The following is a 24,628-nucleotide window of genomic DNA, read 5'->3' as shown; positions in this document are numbered from 1 at the left end:
TAGTTGGGGATTTCCTGGTAAATTCATAACAAACTCCCCCAGATACGCAATAGACTGAGAGGTATGTAACAAACTCCCCCAGATACGCAATAGACTGAGAGGTATGTACGATTGAAGATAAAACAGTTGAGAGTTTGTCTCTCATCTTAGACCACTTGAATAATCAGACGTGTTAACAGCCCCAGCCCTTATGCAATGTTTATGATGGACTGATAAAGCAGTTTCCTTTCAAAGATAACAGTCCGAAAGTATTATACTCAAGAAGATGAACTTGCATTTTGTACGGATGTTTCAAATTTTCTACGTCGATTGGGAGAGAAAGAGTATGATCCTAGTAACTGGCGTGTTTTTATTGACTCTTCCAAAATAAGTTTAAAGGCTGTTTTGCTTCATAATACAAAAATGTCCGAAACATACGAGACCTTAAAGTTGGTGCTTGAAAAATTTACATATCATGAGCATGGGTGGCAAATTTGCAGTGATTTGAAGATCACTGGATTGTTGCTGGGACAACAAAAAGGCTATACAAAATTTTCCCATTTCCTATGCGAATGGGATAGCAGGGCACGGGATAAACATTGGGATACAGTGAATTGGACAGAAAGGAAACAACTACAACCAGAATCCAAAAATGTCATGAATGTAAGTCTTATTGACCGTGAAAAAATTCAACTTCCACCCTTGCACATCAAATTTGGATTGATGAAACTGTATGTCGAGGCATTAGATAACAGTAGCCTATGCTTCCAATATTTATCCACTATATTTCCCTCATTATTAGATGCAAAAATCAAAGAAGGCGTATTCGATAGACCACAGATTTGTAAACAGATGAAGGATAAAATTTTCACGGACACAATTACCAAAATTGAGAAAGAGGCATGGAACGCATTCAAGGATGTAGTGACTAAATTCCTTGGCAACATTAAGGACCCTCAATACAAAGAAATTGTAAGGAAAATGTTGGTAAAGTTTAAGGAACTCGGTTGTAATATGAGCCTTAAGCTTCATTTCTTAGCTTCGCATCTGGATTACTTCCCCTCTAAATTTAGGAGCTGTCAGTGAAAAACAAGGTGAAAGGTTTCACCAGGATCTCAAAGATGCAGAACGGCGCTTTCAGGGACGTTGGGATGTGAATATGATGGCCGATTACTGTTGGTCGATTGCATGAGACGACCCTTCAAGAGATCATTCAAGAACTTCAAAAACCCGGAAATTCAATGGAAGACTGGAAAAGACGGAGGTGTGAATCTAACCTGCACATGATGTAAGTAACAAAACTATGTATGTTTAACCATGTAATTTTTATTCAAGGTACGGTTATATTAATTTAAAAGCAACTGTACAGTTGAAACTAAATAGACGCTTTATGCTTCAGTTTCACGAATTTCAATATACATTAAAAATATAATACATACTATCTACTGGCTTACAAGGCAGCATTTATGTGTATTCAATGCATGAAAAATATGACTACGTTTTGCAAGCTGAAATTTACATTAATACATCAAATTTAATCAATACTAAGTATCAACAATTTTACGTAAGAACAAAATAATATTTTGTAAAATTGCCACCAAACCAGACATGATTCGCCAAAACTAATTTTTTTCTCGAATTCTGCGTTAAGAAATTCATAAAACCCAGCTAGTTTCGTTTTTACCGCACAAAAAAAGTTTTATTTTGCAGGCTAGTGTAATTTTTATTACTATAAAGCAACGTTCAAAAACAGATCACACAATATCTTAGGAAAACGCCACTAAATTTTATTCCCAAGGTGACACTCAAGTCCATGAAGATCCCAGTGAGAGCACACACACTGGATATTACAGACTAAATACATGTCATCACAAGTATTTAAAGCATAACAATTATGTTTTTATCAAATGTATAATTGTAACCTCACCCTATTTTTAGACAGAGCAATGATGATGATGAGAGCAATTGTATGCAAGCTAAATGTTTTTTTATATATAGCACATGTATTCACTAGTCCACATCAGCCAGATGTTTCTATAGAACATATAAAACACACAAAAATATTTTATAGTTAAAATAATCCTCATCAGCTTAACCATTTTGAAGTATATTTTATTATTAAATAAAACCCAGGATCCTGGCTATTTTGATCTTAGGTAGTAGGAACAGTAGCTGAAGATGCCTAAAAATAGGCGAAACGTGTCCCGCTTAAGACACAACAATAATGTAAAAATATGTATGTAAATCAATATGAAACCATAATGTACTGAAAAGGTGGGCTCTAAAAAAAACATTCTTTTCAAATGGTACAGTTTTCTAGCTATGTGCACTTGCGAGCTCTTTCATCGACATTCAAAGGCGATGTTGGAGTCTATTAGTAATACCCGTCAACTGCTGTTCCGTAAAGAAAATCAGAAATGAAAGAGAAAATGTTTTTGTCATAAATACGTAAATAATATGGTTGATGGCAGTTGTTAACTAGTTAGAAATAAACGCTAAGTAAACAATTGCTTAATTTTAATACTCTCACTGAAATTAAGTAGGAATGCAATACATATCAAGATATGGCAGAGCACATCACTAATTTCTAAGGTTAGATTAAATTTTCTTGTGTCTGGTTAAATTTCCGTAAGGCTATTTCCATCTAAATTTATAGCGAAAAGGTTATCACTTTTATACTGGCGCTTGATATATGTTTTCATGGTACATACGGGGTTAAGTTAAGTTAGGTGACTCTGTTGAATAAGAAAACTGAAGAGTTTGCCACAAAATGCGACCTTTTCTTGTTTTTGTTAAGAAGGCAGCCATATTTTTCAGTGTCGACTCAGTTAATTTAACTTTGAAGTTTTTCAGTCTGTCGAACACTATGTTGTAGTGTTACAGGTGTTATAATCAGTATTCGACAGACTGAAAACTTTAAAGTTACTTTAAATGGATACTTTGCCACAAACACAGAATATTGTAAACCACATGCTATCCTAGTGGAAACGGGCCTAATTTGTCAGGGTTCACTTCTGACGAGATGGAGCAAAATCTTTGCGAAACACAGTTTTTCTATAGTTTGTCTTTCATCACGTGGTATAAACCAATAGTTCTACGATGTTTATTCTGCATATTTGAAAGCTCTACAATGGGAAGTTCAATTCTAAACTATCGACTACATTTACTTTAATGACTAAAAGGTCATTTTTAACAAATAGGAATAGGAATATAAATATAATTTATGAGTTTGCTGAAGAAAAATCTTTTATAACAGGTACGGTGAGCGATCAAGATAATAAAAGAAGAATGGTGGTATAAATATATTTTCTACAATATTCATCCTCATATGCTGTCATCAAGAATCTCTACATATTACTTGTAGTGATGCTTGAGAGGGGTTCCTAGAGTTATTATTCAAAAAATGTTTTCAACTCCTGATTGTAGGAGTCTGTTGAAAAATAAGTTAAAAAGATTAACTTTTTCATTTGAGTATGTAAAGATTCTTTATTCAGTAGTTGGCTAAAGCCTCTAATTAAAAGATAAATCACATAGTTAATTATGGCAAATGAAGTTAAAGCAACTTTTATCAATCAAAACTCATGCTACCTGTGTACTGTAATACTCACTCGTAATTCCTTCAAAGCTGTTTTGGCAGCAACCTGCTCATCATCTAACCTCTGACAGATCTACAACAAAAAATATAAAGGTCAGGGTTTCTTTTTAAAATATCCCTCAAAATATGACTAAATTTATACAACAAACCTCTTTTAATGAACTTCACATAATTACTTTTAGACATGGGGCCTGAATTCAGGATGTTAAACTTATTAGACAGAATGCAACATGTAAGATATACAAAAAAGTTCTTTTTAGCCTACATTAGTAGACATAATAGCCCACCTATTACTGGTAGACGTGCGGAAAAATGGCGTATCAAAGAACATTCAGATAAATAAACAAGTAAATACACATCAAAGTTATCTATATTTACAAAAACAAGTAATTGTCACTTGTCACAATACAGTATAAATGGAACCTAGGGCCTGTTCCACGAACGAGCTTTGCAACTGTGCACTTTGCATTTTTCAGTTCAGATTTTGTTCCACCATCACTTTTCAGATTTAGCTTGCAAAGTGAAAAGTTAAGAATCTTTTCAGTTTTCAAGCCTGTTATGTTCCTTCATTGGTACAGAAATGCAAAGTGCAAAGAAATGAAGTGAAAAGTTTTCAGAAATCTTGCAAAGAGATGATTCCCTTTTCATTGTTAATTAACAAGTATGTACACTAGTTTCTCGGCGTAGAATTTAGTTTAGTGATAAAAACACGTTACGACGAGAGCTTTTGTTAGCATCAAGTAAGGACAGTGATGAAGAATCCACTAAAAGAACGTACAAAGACAGGATTAATTTTCATAACCTCACTTCGACGGATTTTTGCGAGTAATTTCGTATTACCCCAACACAGGCTGAATATGTTCTTGAAATGATCGGTCATTTATTGAAACTTGCAACAAAAAGAAGTCAATTCCTTTCCGAAAAAGAACAAATTCTTATATGCTTACATTGGTTAGTAAATGGTGCCCAGATGCACTGTGTAGCAGCAATGCACGGGACATCAAAATCAATTATTTGCGGAACTGTTACCAAAGTCGTAGATGTTATAATAAATGTAATATTTCCTAACAGTATGTTGGCCTGATAATCCACATAATATAGCGACGGGATTTCTGAACAAGGGTGAATTGCCTTCTGTGTGTGTATGTGTTGACGGTACTCTCGTTAACATTGATGTGTGTCATCATTTGAGAGGTTATTTTTAAAGTTGCCAAAAAGCATGTTACGTTTCTCCTTGACAACTTCCAGCACAGCCAGCTTCTTATAATAATCTTTCCTTCCCATGATAAAAACTTTAGCGGTATCAGAATTATACCGCCAAGTTCGCCGCGAAAAGTAAAGCATTAAAATCATAGAGTAGACTACCGTATTAGGCCTATACAGTCTGCTCACGGAATAAACTCAATCGGATCACTCATTCACAAAGACTTTTCATTTTGCAAAGAATTTGAAAAGTACAACCTAGATCATGGTGGAACAGAAAGACTGTGCACTTTGCAAGAATTGAAAAGTGAAAAGTGCAAAGTTGAAAAGTTGCAAAGTTTGTTCGTGGAACAGTACATAAAACTTTGAGAATCTGCCAAATTATCCATTGAAAATGAATAACATTACAAAAGGAACCATATACATTTTTTGTTGCCTCAACAATATGGATACAGTTAATACTGAAACACACACAAAGTAAAAGTTCACAAGCCACAGGGTATCAGATACCTGGTTGTCATCAGCTGGAAAAGTTTTCTTTTTTACAGCATATGGGCTTGTTGCAGGAGCAGTATGTAGTCGTCATTATTTTGATGCTCAATGGGCATCTGAATCTGAAACTCAAGTCAAAGTGGGCCCATTATCTTGTTGAAGCAAGTTCTTTGCGAACATCTTCACAGTTTTTATGGTGGGAATGGACAGCCTTTGTGTTTGCCACGGATCTGCTATTAAGGAGTTCTATCACATAACCCAATCTTGAAAGTGCCCTTTTTTAACTCTAAGATGAAGTCTGAAGTAGTTGTGTGAATATGTAATGAATATTGGAAAAGAACAATCAAGTGTCATATCAAGTCACACATGTAGAGAGAGGAACTGAAGATCTGTCAAGATGGCTCCTCAATGAGTGTTGATGCCTGACCTTCTGATGAAGCTAGGAAGCAGAAACAAGCTCTTTAAGGGGCTGAGAAGAGATAATGTAGAAGAACTGGGATTGCTGAGGAGAGAAGATTGCCCTTGTCCTTTTGTGTTTTCATGTCTGTCCTTGTCTTCCCCTTCCCACACTTACCTGCCATTATCTTGCACTATTACGTCAATCTACATAGGTGTAGTAGCAACAGTACGCTGGCCACAAATAGATGTACGTGGAATGTAAATGAAGAGCTGGTCCATTATTGGTACATACATACGTCAACTAGATGTTGCTTTCGCAGACGACGTTGCGATATGGGGTTGCACAGACGAAGTACATCAGAAACTAAACACCTGGAACTACCAATTTAAAGAGTCTGGCCTTAAAATCAGTTTTAAAAAAACAGTAGCACTGAAAGTTAGCAGGCAAGGAGAACATACAAACATTATGTTGGATGGAAAGAAACTAGAAGCCTATCATTTCCAAAACCTTGGCAACACTGTAACTCAAGATGGGTGAAGCTCAGCTGACATCACCAACAGAGTTCAGAAGGGAGCCCATTTTTACCATCAAGTCAGGAGGCTCCTTTGGGACAGTCAAGTTCCTTTGATATCTAAGACGACTCTATATAAGACCTACTTTGTACCAATAACAATTATGGACTGGAAACTTGAACCATTAAAAGATGGGATTATACCAGACTCCAAGCTGCAGAAATGAAATTCCTGAGGTCAATGCTTCAGAAAACAAGATCAAATAAGATCAGAAATGAAATGATCCAAAAAAAGATGTCCAAATGGAACCACTTTGTGCAACTCTTTGAACATCAAGACTGAAATGGTTTGGTCACTTGAAGAAATTGGATCCAAAGAGAGTAGCAAGGGAATGGTTTGAAAAGGACCTTGGAGGGTAAGCAACCTAGAGGCAGGCCAAGGACAAAATGGATACTATGGAGTGGGTATGAGGGAAACTGGAAGTGAAATTTCTAGATCCTAATGGGTGGGTAGGAGATAGGGATCTGCGCTCAGATGGCTTTCGCTTAAACCGCAGTGGTTTGTATAAGTTAGGAAATTTGTTTGGAAGGGTAATAGGGAGATTCATTCAGGGAAACGGGGTTGTCTAGGGAACGGTGATAACAGTACAGAGATCTGGGAGTCAAGTAGGGATGACATAAAAATGTTAGTGTTGAACTGTAGAAGTATTGTAAAGAAAGGAATAGAATTAAGTAATTTAATAGATATATATTTACCAGATATTGTAATAGGAGTTGAATCATGGCTGAGAAACGATACAATGGATCCAGAAATTTTCTCACAGAACTGGAGGGTGTATCGTAGAGATAGGATAGGAATGGTGGGAGGGGGAGTATTCATTCTGGTGAAAGAAGAATTTGTAAGCTACGAAAAAGTTAAAGATGAGACACATGAAATTCTAGGTGTAAGGCTCATTTCTAAAGATAATAGGCAACTTGATGTCTCTGGAGTGTACAGACCGGGAAAGGATAGCGCTGACATGGATTCAGAATTATTTGATAAGATAATGAGCTATGTGGGAAACGACATGGAAAGGAATGTGATTGTAGCGGGGGACCTGAATTTACCAAATGTCAATTGGGAAGGAAATGTGAACAACAGGAAGCATGACCAACAAATGGCAAATAAGCTAATATGGGAAGGAGAGCTGATTCAGAAAGTGATGGAACCAACTAGAAGGAAAAATATCCTGGATGTGGTGCTGGTACAACAAGATGAGCTCTATAGAGAAACCAAAGTAATAGATGGAGTTGGTGATCATGAAGCTGTTTTTCTCGTAGTTAATAATAAATGTGTTAGAAAGGAAGGTCTTAAAAGTAGGACTATTAGGCAGTACTATATGGCTGATAAAGCAGGCATAAGGCAGTTTTTAAAAAGTAACTATGATCGGTGAAAAACGGTAAATAAAAATGTAAACAGACTCTGGGATGGGTTTAAAGCAATTGTTGAGGAATGTGAAAACAGGTTTGAATCTTTAAAGGTGATAAGAAATGGCAAAGACCCACCTTATTATAATAGAGAAATAAAGAGACTAAGAAGGAGGTGCAGATTGGAAAGAAATAGAGTTAGAAATGGCTGTGGAAGTAAGGAGAAATTGAAGGAACTTACTAGGAAATTGAATCTAGCAAAGAAGGCAGCTAAGGATTATATGATGGCAAGCATAACTGGTAGTCATACAAATTTTAGTGATAAATGGAAAGGTATGTATAGGTATTTTAAGGCAGAAACAGGTTCCAAGAAGGACATTCCAGGAATAATTAATGAACAAGGGGAGTGTGTATGTGAGGATCTTCAAAAGGCAGAAGTATTCAGTCAGCAGTATGTAAAGATTGTTGGTTACAAGGATAATGTCCAGATAGAGGAGGAGACTAATGCTAAAGATTGAAATTTACATATGATAACAATGACATTTACAATAAGATACAAAAGTTGAAAACTAGAAAAGCGGCTGGAATTGATAAGATTTCTGGGGATATACTGTACTAAAGAAAATTGGTTGGGATATAGTACCATATCTGAAGTACTTATTTGATTATTGTTTGCTTGAAGGAGCTATACCAAATGAATGGCGAGTTGCTATAGTAGCCCCTGTCTATAAAGGAAAGTGTGATAGACATAAAGCTGAAAATTACAGGCCAGTAAGTTTGACATGTGTTGCATGTAAGCTTTGGGAAGGCATTCTTTCTGATTATATCAGACATGTTTGTGAAATTAATAACTGGTTCAATAGAAGGCAGTTCGGTTTTAGGAAAGGTTAGTCCACTGAAGCTCAACTTGTAGGATTCCAGCAAGATATAGCAGATATCTTGGATTCAGAAGGTCAAATGGACTGTATTGCGATTGACCTGTCTAAAGCATTTGATAGGGTGGATCATGGGAGACTACTGGCAAAAATGAGTGCAATTGGACTAGATAAAAGAGTGACTGAATGGGTTGCTATATTTCTAGAAAACATATCTCAGAGAATTAGAGTAGGCAAAGCTATATCTGACCCTGTCATAATTAAGAGGGGAATTCCTCAGGGCAGAATTATTGGACCTTTATGTTTTCTTATATATATAAATGATATAGAAGTGGAATCAGAGGTAAGGCTTTTTTCAGATGACGTTATTCTGTATAGAGTAATAAATAAGTTACAAGATTGTGAGCAACTGCAACGTGACCTCGATAATGTTGTGAGATGGACAGCAGGCACACAAATAGGAAAGCCCTCTCAGTTTTAATTACTGCGTTGATGGGGTGAAAGTTCCTTTTGGGGATCATTGTAAGTATCTAGGTGTTAATATAAGGAAAGATCTTCATTGGGGTAATCACATAAATGGGATTGTAAATAAAGGATACAGATCTCTGCACATGGTTATGAGGGTGTTTTGGGGTTGTAGTAAGGATGTAAAGGAGAGGGCATGTAAGTCTCTGGTAAGACCCCAACTAGAGTATGGTTCCAGTGTATGGGACCCTCACCAGGATTACCTGATTCAAGAACTGGAAAAAATCCAAAGAAAAGCAGCTCGATTTGTTCTGTGTTATTTCCGACAAAAGAGTAGCGTTACCAAAATGTTGCAAAGTTTGGGCTGGGAAGAATTGCGAGAAAGAAGATTATGACGCAGCTATATTCACGGAAACCTTTCTCACAGACCATTGGCAGCACTAGGAATACTATAGCATACACCTGCTAGCGAAACAAGGAGAATGAGGAAGACCCCAAGGAGGAATAACAGTCCTTCTTAAACCGTGGATAACACCAATTGTATCAACATCAGAGCAGAACCACTCCATTCTAATAGAGACAAAATACATCACAATATTAGCAACCTACTTTCAGCCAAATGCTACGGCTATAGATATAATAGACGAATTGGGCCAACAAATAACACAGAGCAAGAAAGACATCCCTCTAGTTATTGCAGGGGATTTAAATTGTCGGTTGGACATACCAAATCACAAAACAAAATTAGTAAATGATACACTGCAAGAAGAAGGTTTCAACCTGCTAAACGACACCAATGTCCCTACATATATTTGCTACAACGGCAAAAGCACTATAGACATCGCCCTCATAAGAGGAGAAATAAAAGGGGATATCAATCCACTTTGGTGCGCGTACCACACACCAATAAGAAAACACATTCCAATGAGCATCGACATACAAAGTGAATGGAAGGCAAAGAAAAAACAAGAAACGAGACCACTCTCAAGGAGATTGGATGTTAGAAAAGTGGAAGAATGCCGAGAACAGATGGAACAAATCAAAACACTAATCAACAACTCAAATATAGAGGAAGCTGTGCATGAACTGGAGAAACTCTTAACACAAAGCAGCCAGCCCCAGGAAAGAGCGAACAGCAAAAGCACGGTTCGATCAAGAGTACTTCCTATTTAGGAAAGAGGTGCTTCAAGCTTTACACCGACTAAAATCGGACATCGAGAATCATACACTCCTTCAGACATACATCGAGAAAAGAAGATGCTACAAAACACTAACACGGGAGATGAAAACTGCATACAGGGAAGAAGAAGGAAGAAGAATAGTTGAGGAAGCCAGGAGAGACCCATTCATAGCAATCCGCCCTCAAAAGCAGGCACAGACCCACTATATCAGCATGGAGGAATGGACGAGACATTTCAAAGACACCCTCAGCAAAGAAGGAAGAGAAGGAACACCGGAAACCAACCAAGTGCATACAACGCATGAGACGGCAGCATGGTCTCCACTTACTACAACTGAGGTTCAAAACATTATTGAATCCACAAAAAAGAAAAAAGCTGCAGGACCGGATATAATATACAATGAATACCTGAAAGACACAGCTCCAATCTGGACGAAACTTTACGATAAATGCATAGAAACAGCCAAAATCCCAGATCAGTGGAGACAATCAATAGTAAAGGTAATTTTCAAAGGAATAGCCCTGGAAAACAATCCTTTTAAGGTATTCACAAAACTAATCACAGAAAGAATAAGGGACACAGTAGAAGAGCACCTCCCAGAATCTCAATTCGGGTTTAGAAGAGGAAGATCCACTCTCGCAGCGGTGGAACTACTGCTAAATAACATATGGGAAGCCATCGAAAAGAAGGAAAAATACTATACAATCTTTATAGACTTCACAAAAGCCTTTGATCTCCTGGACAGAGCATTAATACAAAGGAAGCTCGAGGAAACTCTAGGAAGAGACAGCGTTTGGACAAGAATCATAAACTCCATAAATGAATGGAACAAGATAAGAATCTCGGACAGCCTAGACCTTTCACAACCGATAATTCAAACAAATGGTGTACTCCAAGGGGACCCACTATGCCCTCTGCTATTCATCCTGGCAGCGAAAGACATTATGGAAATTGCACAAAATGAAGACGTAGCAGCATACGCCTATGCGGATGAAATTGTGATTGGCTCAAAAAGCTTAAAGAATCTGCAGAACACTATAGACGAAGTGGGAAAATGGTGTATTGAACACAAGTTCGTAATTAACACTGAGAAGACGGAAATGATGGTGTTCAGATCAGGAGGGCAAATACCAAAATCAACAAGAATCACCTTAGAAGGGAAAATAATATCTATCACCAAAGAATACAAATATCTAGGGATAACACTCCAGCCGTCTGCAAAATGCTTCACTACACACACAATAGAGAAAGCGACACAAGCAATTAGAGCGATAAACGAAATAAGCTTCATCAGAACACTAAATCTTGACACAGCAGTGGCGCTCTTCAAATCGAAAATCGTTCCAATACTCACGTATGGGATTGAAATTATATGGACACACCTGAATGAAAAGAACTTAGCAACACTGGAAAGAGTTAAAGCAACATACATCAAAAGAGCAATCAGAGTGGCAAAAACAACAAGATCCAGATTAGTCTACCTTCTCGTACGGGAAACTTTCCTCATAGAGGATTTAAGGACAATGTACCCCCTACCTAACACAACGGCATCGGAGAACCTACTAAGAACACTAATAAGGAAAAGAGAAGAAGTACCCACCGAATTCTATGGAACTGGGGCCATGATCGACTGTACATGGACAGTAGCAAATTTTGAGACGAGGCACGTGTTTACAAGACTTGCGGTACATGGATTCCACCATGTCATTTGCGAAAACACAACATACCATGAACCGTCAAACTCATGCAAGTGTACATTATGTGGACAGTTATGTGAACGATATCACTTAGAATTCTGCAACAAGAGGACTAGATCAATCAGAGACTATGCGACCAATGGTGCAAGTGTTAAATTGTTGTAACACCTTTCACTAATGTATGGCTATTTTACTGCAATAAATGTTTTTTTTTTTTAGCAATTAAGATTGCCTAAAGTAAAATTAGATAATTTGGTGACAAACTTGGCAAGAAAAATGGCTAAAGAGAAGGAAAACTGGTATTGTACTAGCAACTTTGAATGCGAGGACATTGAGGAAACCGTGCAAGTTGAAGGAATTAAGGAATGAATTGGATAAATATGGGGTGAAGATAGCAGCATTGCAGGAACTAAGACGGAAGGGGAAGGGGATGATAGTGTCTGACAACATATCCTGATGTACAGTAGAGGAGAAGGCAGTAACAGCACAAGATTTCTCACATATGAACCTGTAAAGCAAAGCGTAATTAACTTTACTGCAATCAATGATAGGATGTACTCTTTGAGACTTTGGGCAAAATTCTTCAACGTTACAGTGTTCTGTGTGAATGCTCCTATAGAGGAGGCAGAAGATGAGGAGAAGATACATTTTACACCAAATTGGAGGAAGAAATCAACAAAGTTAAAAGACATGACATGAAAAAAAAATATCTTAAAACAATCTCTAACATATTAAAAAATTAAAGGTTGAACCTTCGAAAATGTGGGAGGCTACAAGGGGGATTGCGGGGGAGGTTAAGAACTTAGCTATGTCTAATTTGTCAAAACTTATGGCTAATAAACATTTCTAAGAACATGTTATAATTGATGATTAGAAAATGTCTTTGTTCATTTTGTGTTCCTATAAGATGGAAAGTAGAACAGTAAACTATCTGGTTATGTGAACGAATTGTATACATGAAATTTCATTGTAATTTTTGTCCTAAATGGAGGATAATAATTGCTTTCACACAAATCAACAGTAAAATTAGAGGTATATTAATAAATACCATTATTACTACAGAAATATAGATATGTAACTACGGAGACTATTTCGCTGTAGACTCGACTCTCTTCTGTGGCATTCCACTTCATCGTACAGTCTTTTGTTTCCTTCCTGAGGTCCTGGGGTAGCACTGGTGAATGGAAATGCTGTGCCTGTAAATTCTCAATATCTTTGTCAATGACTACCGTGGGCAGTTTACATGGGAAAATAAGGTGAAAAGAATATCGTAAAAAAACAAAAAAATTGATTTTTGTTGAAAGAAAAATAGCATGATCCCTGGACCAATAATTATATTAAATAATGAGTAGACCTCAGATTTTTAGGTGCTAAAATTTGTATTTTAGGTGCCTAAAATTGGCTCTCAAATATGTCAAAATAGGTTCTAAAAATTACTTGGGCAGCTTCAACTTTACAAAGTTTAATAAGCACTTATCAATTAAAATACCACTTTTATTTTTCTAAATTGATAACAACTCTAAATGCATACAAGTAATAAGGCAATAACATGTTAATACAATATTTCACATACACAATGCTTCACCACATTTTTGAGTTTTTATCTCTAAATAATTAAAACATTGAATTACAAGCACGTTACCACCCATAATTTGATTTTCTGTTGTGAAACTACACCGCTTGTCTGACAACACTAGCTTGTAGGCTGAGAAAGTATGCTCAACATCAACAGAGGTTACAGGGCTGTATTTTAATTTTGGTACAAGACGTGGGGAGATGCCACATTCAACGTTAGTTTTGCCAATCAAAACATCAGCCACAGCACGAAGCGTTGACAGTCCTGGGTTCTTCTGTAGTACTTTATTAAGCTTGTCCCGAATTCTATCCCCAGGGGGGCTTGGAGCTAAGCTGACTTTTTCTTTCACCTCTGCTAACAAATCCAATTGTTCGTAAACAGGTTTCCTGGAAGACTCAAGCGCAGAAATAACAGGGACCAAAAACGTATAATGGGACCTGAAGTAGGCAATTTCTTTAGGAATAGTTATATCTTTTAGAACTTTCTTAGCCAAAGTGATTCACATGGCATCTTCATTTAGGGCAGAACAAAACTTCTGATTGCATCAAAATTTTTGCTGTAGTACACAATGGCCTGAAGCCAAGTCCCCCAGTGCGTAAGGATGGGTTCTGGTGGCAGTGGATGGTCAGGTAAATCATTGTGGAACAACTGGATTCGTTTGGGAGCATTTACAAAAAATTTCTCAGTGGAGGAGATCATCTTGTTGACTCGAGGAAATTCGACACGTATCTGCTCAGCCACGCGATTCATAGCATGAGCAAGACAAGTGATGTGAATCAAAGCATAGTAAAATACTTTCAGCAACTTAACAGCAGCAATCATGTAGGCGGCTACATCAGTAAATATAAAAAGCACCTTACTTTCGTCCATGTTCTTGGGGAAAAAGTGCCTTGAGACCTTTATTTTCAAACTGAGCAACTGTCTCCTGATTGGCTTTAGTTAACTGTCTGTTGCAGATCAAATATGGCGAACACGGCGTGTCGGGATCTAATTTTCCGACTATCAAGTGGGCAATATAACGACCTAGAGTGTCAGTAGTCTCATCGACAGAGATCCAGATGTATGAGTCTCCTATATCTTCCCTTATCTGACTGACTGTGTCTTCGTAAAGAGTGTGCAGGTAGTTCTTTCTTAAAGTTGATTCGGATGGAATGTTCCGATGACAATATTTTTGTAAAAACCTTTAGAAGGAAGGATTTTCAAGTGAGTTGAAGGGAATATTTGCCGACACAAGAGCTCTGCATAAGTCTGCATGGAATTCATCTTTGCTTCCCTTATTTAGCGATTCCGTTGTTAATAATCTTTGTTTAAGATATGATTTTCTTTGCAGATTTTCCTGATGTTTAATCCCCTGGACATGTTGACTAAGATGCGACTGCCTTTCATGGGACACCTGGAAACAACAAAAACAACTATAAATAGTCGCAAATATTGTGTAAATCATGCAAGTATATAGGCCAGATGAAAATATGCACAGAAGACTATTCAAATTCATAGGGCCTTGTAGCGCTTCCTGATCCCTCCAATAGACATGCACCCTGGACCTTTAAGTGATGCAGTAGAGGTAATAATTCCATGTGACTATTCCTATCCTGGTCCATCCTTTGTAAGACAGACCCTCCAAAGAGGGTGGACGGCATCAGCCGTGTACAGGAAACTGCGTGCTTTTGTAGTGGACAATAGTATTGTGTGCGAGTTTCAGGAATGTTTCGGACAGTACAAAAACACAGTCCCCGAGGCAGGGGAAATAACCATTTAAGGTTTAAATCTCCCATCCAGCCGGGAATCAAACCCGGGGTCCTCTGAACTGAAGGCGACTATGCTGACCATTCAACCAAGGAGCCAAACACAGTAGAGGTGAATTTATTTCTTTTCCTGTTTTGTTATGTTTGGTTAGATTATGTTGGCCAACATTTTTGTTACTACCGGTACTGATGCCCGTGAATGGCTGAATTCTGTGTTTTTTTCTCCCTACATTTACTGTATGCTTATCAAAAAAAAAAAAAATCATTGCTTTATATATTTACAATGTGTATAATCTGTCATACACTTCCTACAATTGATAAAAGTGCATATCTAATTTTCTTACAATTTCCATCTCATATTTTTAGGTTCCGTACGGCAGCATGATATTTTCATTTTTCAATACGTTTATACTATTATTCCTCTTCTAAAACCTGTTTGAAAATTTGCCTTTCTCCAAAATGAATAGATCTTACAGTACCACACAAACCTGGCCAGTTTTTAACGAGTCTATAAACAAACAATCGAGGGATCGGGATGTGCTACAATCCCCAATTCATATTTACTGTTATACTTCAGTTACTGTATGTACGCTGAATTGATGTATAAATTGTATAAAATGTAATACAACAGAGATATAGAATGCCTACGTAATAAATACGACTCTCACAGCAAAGTAAGTACTTCAGAGCGAAATATAGAACAAATTTCACTTACATCTTTGCTGCAAACGTCGCAGAATATAATTTTTCCATCCGACGGGAAATGGGGAAACTCCTGCAACCACTGTTTGATTAAGGATGTCTTGGAAGCTGCCACTTTCGGCATAATGCACACACTGAGCAAACGAGCGCACTGAAAGTTTCTCACGAAATGGAATGAAGAGTTTAGTTTCCAGCAGATCAATGGACACTGTCCCCCACCTCGTGACACACAGACTACGGGACAAAGGGAGTATTCACAGTGGGAGGTTCTTAAGGACTTCCAGGGAGTGGTAATTGGTTTACAGCTTCACATTTTGTCTGAAAAGAATTTTGAAGAAAATACTGTTCAAGATACTGAAAATGAGTTGGCAAATATTTAAGTTTCTCTGACTAAAAAGCGTTTTTTATCGATTTAGGGATAAAATATAGCAATTATAGGAATATAGGCAAAAATAGGTTCTAACGCCAATTTAGGCATTTTTAGGCACTATAGGACCACCGTTTCTAACTTTATAAATACATGAAACATGTAAATACAACTTCATTTTAAGTTATCTCTTAAGGAACAAAATAGGTTTTTGTCTAAAATCCGAGGTCTAATAATGAGTTATGAGCACAGGTCAACAACTCGCCTCACCAAGTAACATCAAACAAAGCAGAGAAGTTCAAAGAATTAAGTGAGCAGACTTCACACACAAGTGTTCCACGAACAAATTACATACTGAAACGCTGTGGCATAGTAGAATTCATAGTCATAATGTAGCAAAGTATGTATGTATAATTCTCTAGAAATAATTGTATTTATTAATTTAGCAGTAATTTTACTCTTAATTTGCTTAAAAATAATTATTATCTTCCATTTAGGACAAAAATTATAATTAAATTTCATGGATACGATTTGTTCACGAACCCAACTATCTTCCTACAGCATCGTTGTGCCTTGTATGTTGAAGCTGGTGTAATTACACCAGGTTAAAAGCTGAGGCTATGAGTGCAGTGCCATTCCCAAGGTTGTAAGAACGTGGCGCAATGCTCCTATATTCTGGGTCGTGTTGCAAACCAACTAACCATTCAATGCATAATCAGGTATTGCACAAACTTATGAATTCTCAGTGTAACATTAAATTCCACCACAAATATCATTAGCCTCAACATACAAGACGAGCCACGCTGAGTGGCTCAGACGGTTGAGGCTCTGGCCTTCTAACCCAAACTTGGCAAGTTCGATCCTGGCTCAGTCCGGTAGTATTTGAAGGTGTTCAAATACGTCAGCCTCGTGTCGGTAGATTTACTGGCACAAAAAAAAACTCCTGCATGACTAAATTCTGGCACCTCGGCATCTCCGAAAAAACGTAAAAGTAGTTAATGGGATGTTAAGTTAATAACATTATTAACATACAAGATGCAACTAGGAATTTCCCTTTCAAACACAGTGCTATAAGAAGATAGTTTACATTTCTATGTTCCATATTATGGGAACACAAAAAGAACAAAGACATTTTCTAGTCATCAATTATAACAAAAGTTTTAACCAAAATAGCAAAGTTCTTAACCTCCTAACCTCCTCCCCCATTATCGTCATTTCCCACGTTTTCAAAGGTTCAACCTTTAATTTTTTAACATGTTAGAAACTGTTTCAAGATTCACATGGAATAATATGTCTCTGTACTTTTATAAATTTGTACTTAAACTAAAAATGTGTAGCTGATGATGTTTAGTCAATCTAAATGAAACATGTACTACTTGTAAATTTAAATTTGCCAAAAAAATATTATCAATTAGGTGGGACAATTTCTCTGCTTGATTTATTGAGTGATTAACTTTGCGAGTGGAAAACAGAAGACAATCAAAAGTACTTTGTATCCTCAGAGAAACATCGGGAAGGAGACAAGAATATCACCAGATGGAGTGACAAGAAACCAAATAGACCATGTTATTATAGATAGGCAGAATGCATCAGACATCATGGATGTCAGAAGTTATAAGAGGTGCTGATGCTGATTCAGACCACCATCTTGTTAGAATCAACTCCAGACTTGGCGAGAACTGAAAAAGTAAGAAGACAAAGCACAATGTTGAGGGCCTTAAAAATGAGGAATTGCAAGAGAAATACAGACATGTCAACTTTCAAAAGTAAAAACTCAGGATAAATTTGGCAGCGAATCATGACGTATTACGACACATCACTGATGGCAAAACATGTATTAATTCATTATGATTCAATACACTAACAATTCTATTTGGCCTACATATATATATATTTTTCATCATTTATTTGTGAATACTAAATACTAGAAATACCTGAACTGTAGGAACATGTGACTTCTCATCCTTCAACATGGTGATCACATTATGACTTATTGTTGTTCAACATACCCGTAGCTGACTTAGCCCTCTTCAAAAACTTGGAACTAAATTTTTGCTCAAAGCACTTGCCTTGCTGAACTGATTTCAGGGTTAAAAGTTTCTCCAAAGTTTTTCAGACAGCAAGGATCTGAACTGTGTTTTTGTCTTTGTGACTCTGCTAAAAATCCTTTCACATTCTGCATTGCTATGTGGAATTGATAAAATAGCAAGTATCACCTTAGAGAGTCTGTCATATTTAAGTACACCATCAGCTGATTTCATCTAACCTACCAGTGCCCATTGAAAATAAATTCTTCCTTTTGCCAGATCTATTTCTTCGAGCTGAAAGTTACAAAATTGGGAGTGCAGAATATCAGTTTCTTTATCTAAATGTTCCGTTTCACTAGTCAGAATGTTTGGAAACTTGTTAATGAAAAATCTAAGGCTAGAAAATTATTCTTTACTCATAGCAGAAATACGTGCAACTTCTGCATTAATTAAAACTTCATCTTCAAACGGAAATTTGTGTACCATGTAGTCACATAATGAAGAGGAACACTTTCTAACAGACTTAAAGAATATGCACTTTTCCTCAGACTTCAAAGTGTTCACTAAAACAAACGCAGAATTCCCTATCATCAGATCACAATCATCCTTTTGGTTTGCTGGAGTATGATAATCTACATCAAGGAGAGAGGAGGAGCTTTTAATAATGTGTGGTTTTACAAAACTTGCCATCACATTCTTCAATAGTTCCTCCAAAACTGACCTCAGTAAGTGGATGTGCAGCATACTTGACTGAAGAGCTACATTAGGATTCTCAAAGATATCCATAAAACTTGGCAGAAAGAGGCAAACAGATTTATGTACATTTGATGAAAGGAACATGAACAGTCGTTCTTCACATGACAATGCATGGCTCTTTGTGTCATCAGTAGTTTGATTTTTATGTTATGACAATCCTTCATCTTTTCAGACGAACAAGACACATCTGCACTTAAACTGTGCTGAGAAACCTTACTCACAATTTTACTCCTGAATAAAGTAACCAAAGGGTCCCACTGCAGCAAAATCCTATCTAAAGACCTTCTTAGTGATAACCATCGAGTAGGCACATGCTTCAGAAATTTCCTGATCTCTGTGTTGTGTAAAGACTGAAATTCTCTGAACTTTTCTTTCCTCTTTGCACTCCTTTCGAGATAATAAAATATATCAATTATACTTTTATCTACATTCACGGGCAAGCACGCTGCACCCTTCTCTGCAGCAAGATTAATTAGGTGACAAGAGCAGCCTACGATGATTATGTTACTATTTTCCCGCTTCAAACATCCTGCCACACCATTCTTTAATCCTACCATTACTGGAGCATTATCAGCACCAAGAGCTAGGCAGCTTTTTAATGGAATGCAGAATTCCCTAAAAGTTGAGGGCAAACGATTGGCAATGTTAGCTCCAGTAGCATCCCCTTCTAAATTAGGTACAGAGAGTAGACAACTCTGAATTTCATATCGAGTTGAGGCCTAAAAAATGTTACAAGAATGGGATATATTTTCAAGTTGCTTTTATTGCTACCATCAGTTGCAACAGAAAATGCATTCACCTGCAAATGTGATATAATTTTCGCCCTTTCTTCCATGCACATTTCTGTAACGTGAAACATTTTGCAAAACAAAGGTCCCGCGTGATCAGCACAATTTACAGGCAGGTTATGTTCTATGACAAATGACGTAAATTATGCCTCGGCATTCGTCACAGGATTTACATCTTGGTTTTTACATGAAAAGTTCAGTTTCTGGTATCTTTCTACACACTGGACACTCTCCTTATGTTTTTTCATTTGTATATGCTTGAGTATATCGCACTTCCCGCCATGTGCAACTGAAAAATGATACCTACATGTAGTACAGAATGTGAACGTTGGTCCCTTCCTGGATTCACTCAAACAATGAAACTCTTCCCTATAATAACTTTTAAACACTGCATCATATTTCTTTTTTGACATTTTGGCCAAAACAAATATTAAGACAACACAAGTACTTCTGCAGTTCCTGGCCCGGGTAGACGACTATGGTGTGCTACTTCTGAGGTTAGGTTACTCGCTTGCAAAGAGAATGACTGTATTATAGACCAAAGAGGAGCACATGACTGGCCACCGTGCCCCGTACTGCCATCTGGTATCATTATTAGAACTACTATTGACCAGCCATACTCGGCCATATATCGACAGAACGAGGAAATCCGCGGGAGTTTAAAATAATACAAAAATTACTGATACTGCTCTGAAAATTGGGAGATCGGTCACGGCAATTGGGAGATCAAGAGGAACGATGAAAAATCGAGAGTCTCCTGCAAGTCTGGAAATACAGAAGAAAATAGCAGAATCTCTGGAAATGAAAAAAGGAGTTATGGGAGAAAGGAGAAGTGGAAAGTAAGTGGGAGATACAGGGAACAACTATCAGTGAAGTTGCAGATGATACTTTGGGAAAGAAGGAACATGTAAAGAGCAGAACAGTTTGATGAGGATTGTTTAACACTAATTCAAGGGAGGAATGAAGGTAGGAAAATAATCCTCCAAAGGAGGACAAGGCAAACAGTGGAAGAGTACAGGGAGAAGCAGAGAAGACTAAAACAAAAGAGCTTTTGAGAGAAAGAGAATCGAAGAACTGGATGAAATGAAGGATGGAAATGATGTACGAAAGTTCTACGAGAGAACAAAAGACCTTAACAGAGGATTTCATCCAAGAGCGGTTTTATTTAAGGACAAGGATGGAAACCTCATCGGCGACAAAAACAAAGTACTCAAAAGATGACAGGAGTATTTTTACAAGTTACTCAATGGAAATGACGATGATAGAGAAGTGGAAAACATCAATGACGATGGGGACGAAGGAGAATTAAATAAGGAGTCAGTAGAGAAGCCAGATTTAGAAGATGTCAAGATAGCAATCGAAGCATTAAAGAACAATAAAACTCCAGGTGAAGATGGAATGGAGTCAGAGTTGTTGAGATATGGGGGAAAGGGGATTGAGAAGGCTGTTCATGAATCGATAAAGGAGGTTTGGACCGTGGAGGAAATGCCCAAGGATTGGACAGTGGGCATAATTTATCCAATACATAAGAAGGGAGATAAGACAGTATGTGGAAATTACCAAGGGATCACTCTGCTGCATGGAACTTACAAGGATTTTGGTAAGATATTAGCCTCACAACTGGAATTCTGGATGGAAAGAATACTAGGGGATTACCAAGCAGGCTTTAGGAAAAATCGCTCTACACTGGACCAGATATTTATATTATGACAATTGCTGGAGAAGATTTTTTGAGTATGACTAGCAACTTCATCAGCTGTAAGTCAATTTTAAACAGGCAAACGACAGTCTAGATAGAGGTAAAATTTACAAAATTATGAGAGAGTTTGGAATCCAGACGAAATTTATTACGTTGACAGAAATGTCCATGAAATCAACAGTACGCAAGGTGAGAGTGGAACAGGACCTGTCAGAGGTGTTTTTAATGGAGAGGGGGCTGAGATAGGGAGATGTGCTCTTCACACTGCTATTCAATTTAGCACTGGAAAAAGTAATTTGCCAACTACCCATAAACCCAAGGGGAATCATTCTGAATAGATTGGTATAAGTGATAATGCTGATGATGTGGCAATTTATTGCAAGAAACAAAAAGAGCTCTTGAAGAGAACTATGCTTTGTTAGAAGGAAAAGCATGGGACCTAGAAGTGAATATAAATAAAACAAAATATATGAAGACGGGAGATACAAAGGGAGTAAGAGGAAGGACCACATGGGAACTTTCAAATATCTAGGCTCAATAATAACAGTGGATAATAAAACCTCTGTGGAAATGCAGGAAAGAATAACAAGTGGGAACCGATGCTTTTACGTCTTGCAAAATATGTTTAAATCCAGAAATGTTAGAAAGAATACGGAAATAAAAATATACACAACAGTTCCAAGACCAATAGACCAACAGTGATGTACAGCTCAGAATGCTGGGTGATGACCAACAGAACCACCACAGAAGAACAGTGGCTGTTACGGTAGGAGAGAAAGATATTTGGAGCATTTAGAGATAAGGATGGATGGAGAATAAGGCAAATGTAGAATTGCAAGGATTGTTTGGCCAACCAGATATTGTTGTTAAAATCAAGCAAGGAAGAATTAAGTGGGCTGGTCACATCCAGAGAATGGAAGAAACCTCTACTGTCAAAAAGGACTTTATTGGAAAACTTGAAGAAAGGAGGAGAGGAAAAGGAAAAGGTGGATTAACGATGTTGAAGACGATCTTAGAAAGATGGGAGTTGCCATATATACTCTCATATTAGACCCCCTTTTTACTCACTTTTACGGCCAAAGAAAGTAAAGGGCGGTGCAATATGCAATAACCTCAAATTTTGTGCAGTGAACATATAATTTCTAGACTATTAAGAACTATAAATTGTACATGTAAACATTCTACACTATTATTTAAAAAACTTATGAATGTATTTTGAGTTTTGTTATACTGGCTATTTTTGGTGGAAGGCAGTATTTCTAAATGTAAAAAGACAATAAATGGTAAACATGACCTTTAGGCCTATATAAAGCAAATGTAGTCAGATTTAGTTACCCATATCACGAGATTCGTTTCACCTCATTAATTCCACTGATGAAGTTGACGTCAGGAAGGGCATACGGTAGTAAAAACTCACTGCGAAGATTCATCTTCATACTCGACCCCGTAGAGAAAAGGGATAAGGGTATCGTATTATCATATTATGCAATACCGAGACAAAATAACTTAATGGTCAGTCATTTGTCTCTGTCAGTTGAGCAGTAGGCCTACCAAACAATAAACCTGATCACTGCTTTCATTTGAATTATCGTCTTGCGCCGCCAACTTCCCTGCTACCGGTGTGCCGTCATTCCAAGTGACGTCATCTTCACTGCCATCTTGTCAGCCATGCACTGCAATCGAGAGCATTCAGGGTCCCATCTTTTTGAACCTTTTAAAAATAGTTTCATTCCAGATTATAGAGTTCAAATAGTGTGAATCTATTCCTAAATGGTTTCTGGAGACGGTCTCTGATATTCCCAGTTGGTGTATGTGTAGCAGAAGCCACTCCTTCCGAATAAAGCCGTGCTGTAGAAAGCGTGCCAAACCACCAGCTGATAACTAGCGTATGTTACGAGTTGTACTTCCGAATATAATACAGTGACTGAAAGCATTCTTTTGATAACTGCGGCTAATGAAAGCTGAGCCCTTATTTTTAAGTACATGTCATTCTTGTTCTCCACATTTATCACATCAGGATTTACCTAAACAGCTGTAAATGATATCTGAGAGACCGCATTGTTTAGGTTACGTATGGTATCGCCCGGATAGTGCCCAAAGTTCCACGATGGAAAGAATAAAAATAAATAATACGAAAGTTTGCTGCATTTATGGATATCTACAGGTGTGGTGGTAATGCGTTTTATTATCATAATGTTTAATTTTGAACGTTCGTTGTCTCCATTATCTAGTATGTTTTGTTTGGCGTCTCCAAAAATCGGTAAAAGTAAGTGGGGACATAAAATCAATAATATTGTTATTATTATTATTATTTTCTAGGTACATTTGCAAGTAAAACAATAGTTATGATTGGATAATTTTTATTACGTTATAAACTTACTTCTCTCAGAAAAGAAACTATCTTGGCTCGAGTAGAAATTAAACGATCACTTTGTTAATGATCTTGCCCAATCATGAACATTTCTCAACTAACGTAAACTCATTTCCTCATCCTGAGGTGGTTCAGCTTTTTTTAGACATGCCCCCAGTGGAGGAAAGTTACATATACCACATATCAACCTTCATGCCATTCGTAAATCTCTGGCAGTATGGTACCGGGAATCAAACTCAGACTCCCGAGAATGGCAGCTAAATGTGCTAACCATTACATTGGCAGACATTCTTAACTATAAAACAGACATATAGCATGACTGATGCATGCTTGCAATGCATGGGTCGGACACGAAACTATTCACTTATTTGTGCGATGTCATCAGAGCTGCAGTAAGCCTCCGTTACAGAAACAGACATTTCTTAACTATGAAACACAGATGTACCCCATGACTTCAACGCGTTTTCATTGCGAGGGTCATACGGACGAAACTATTCACAAAGTTGTGCGATGTCATCAGAGCTGCAATAAGACTTGTACCCGCTTCGAAGCGGAATCGTTGTTGTTCTCTAATGAATTACATTGGGGGGTCTTGTATGCATGATTTATTTGTTCCATTTTCTTCGTCTCAAAAAGCCAGGGAGGTCTAATACACGACGGGGTTTAATACTGAGTAAATATGGTAAATGCTGGAGAAGGGAAGCTGAGGACTGAGACAAACGGAGGCAAGTGATTAAGGAAGCCAAGGACCTACGTGGACTGTAGCACTCACAAGTAAGTAAGTAAGTAAGT

The 24,628-nt window shown here is 37.4% G+C and overlaps 1 protein-coding gene across 5 annotated transcripts in view; it reads right to left on the bottom strand.

The window, feature by feature from the left end:
• The window catches only part of GAPcenA (GTPase activating protein and centrosome-associated), a 316,010-nt gene that overhangs the window by 49,141 nt on the left and 242,241 nt on the right, over positions 1 to 24,628 (bottom strand). For 4 of the 5 annotated variants that reach the window (XM_067138159.2, XM_067138162.2, XM_067138164.2 and 1 more), the window contains one exon: positions 3,588 to 3,647. In XM_067138159.2, the coding sequence (XP_066994260.2) occupies positions 3,588 to 3,647 (60 nt within the window). Of the gene's footprint in view, positions 1 to 3,587; positions 3,648 to 13,300; positions 14,775 to 24,628 lie in introns of those variants that run through there. The other variant, XM_067138163.2, reaches the window with a different exon arrangement.

Source organism: Anabrus simplex, chromosome 1 (assembly GCF_040414725.1).
Source record: "Anabrus simplex isolate iqAnaSimp1 chromosome 1, ASM4041472v1, whole genome shotgun sequence".
Taxonomy (NCBI): Eukaryota; Metazoa; Arthropoda; class Insecta; order Orthoptera; family Tettigoniidae; genus Anabrus; species Anabrus simplex.
Note: the sequence above shows the minus strand (reverse complement) of the source record. Positions and strands in the feature narration are given on the sequence as shown.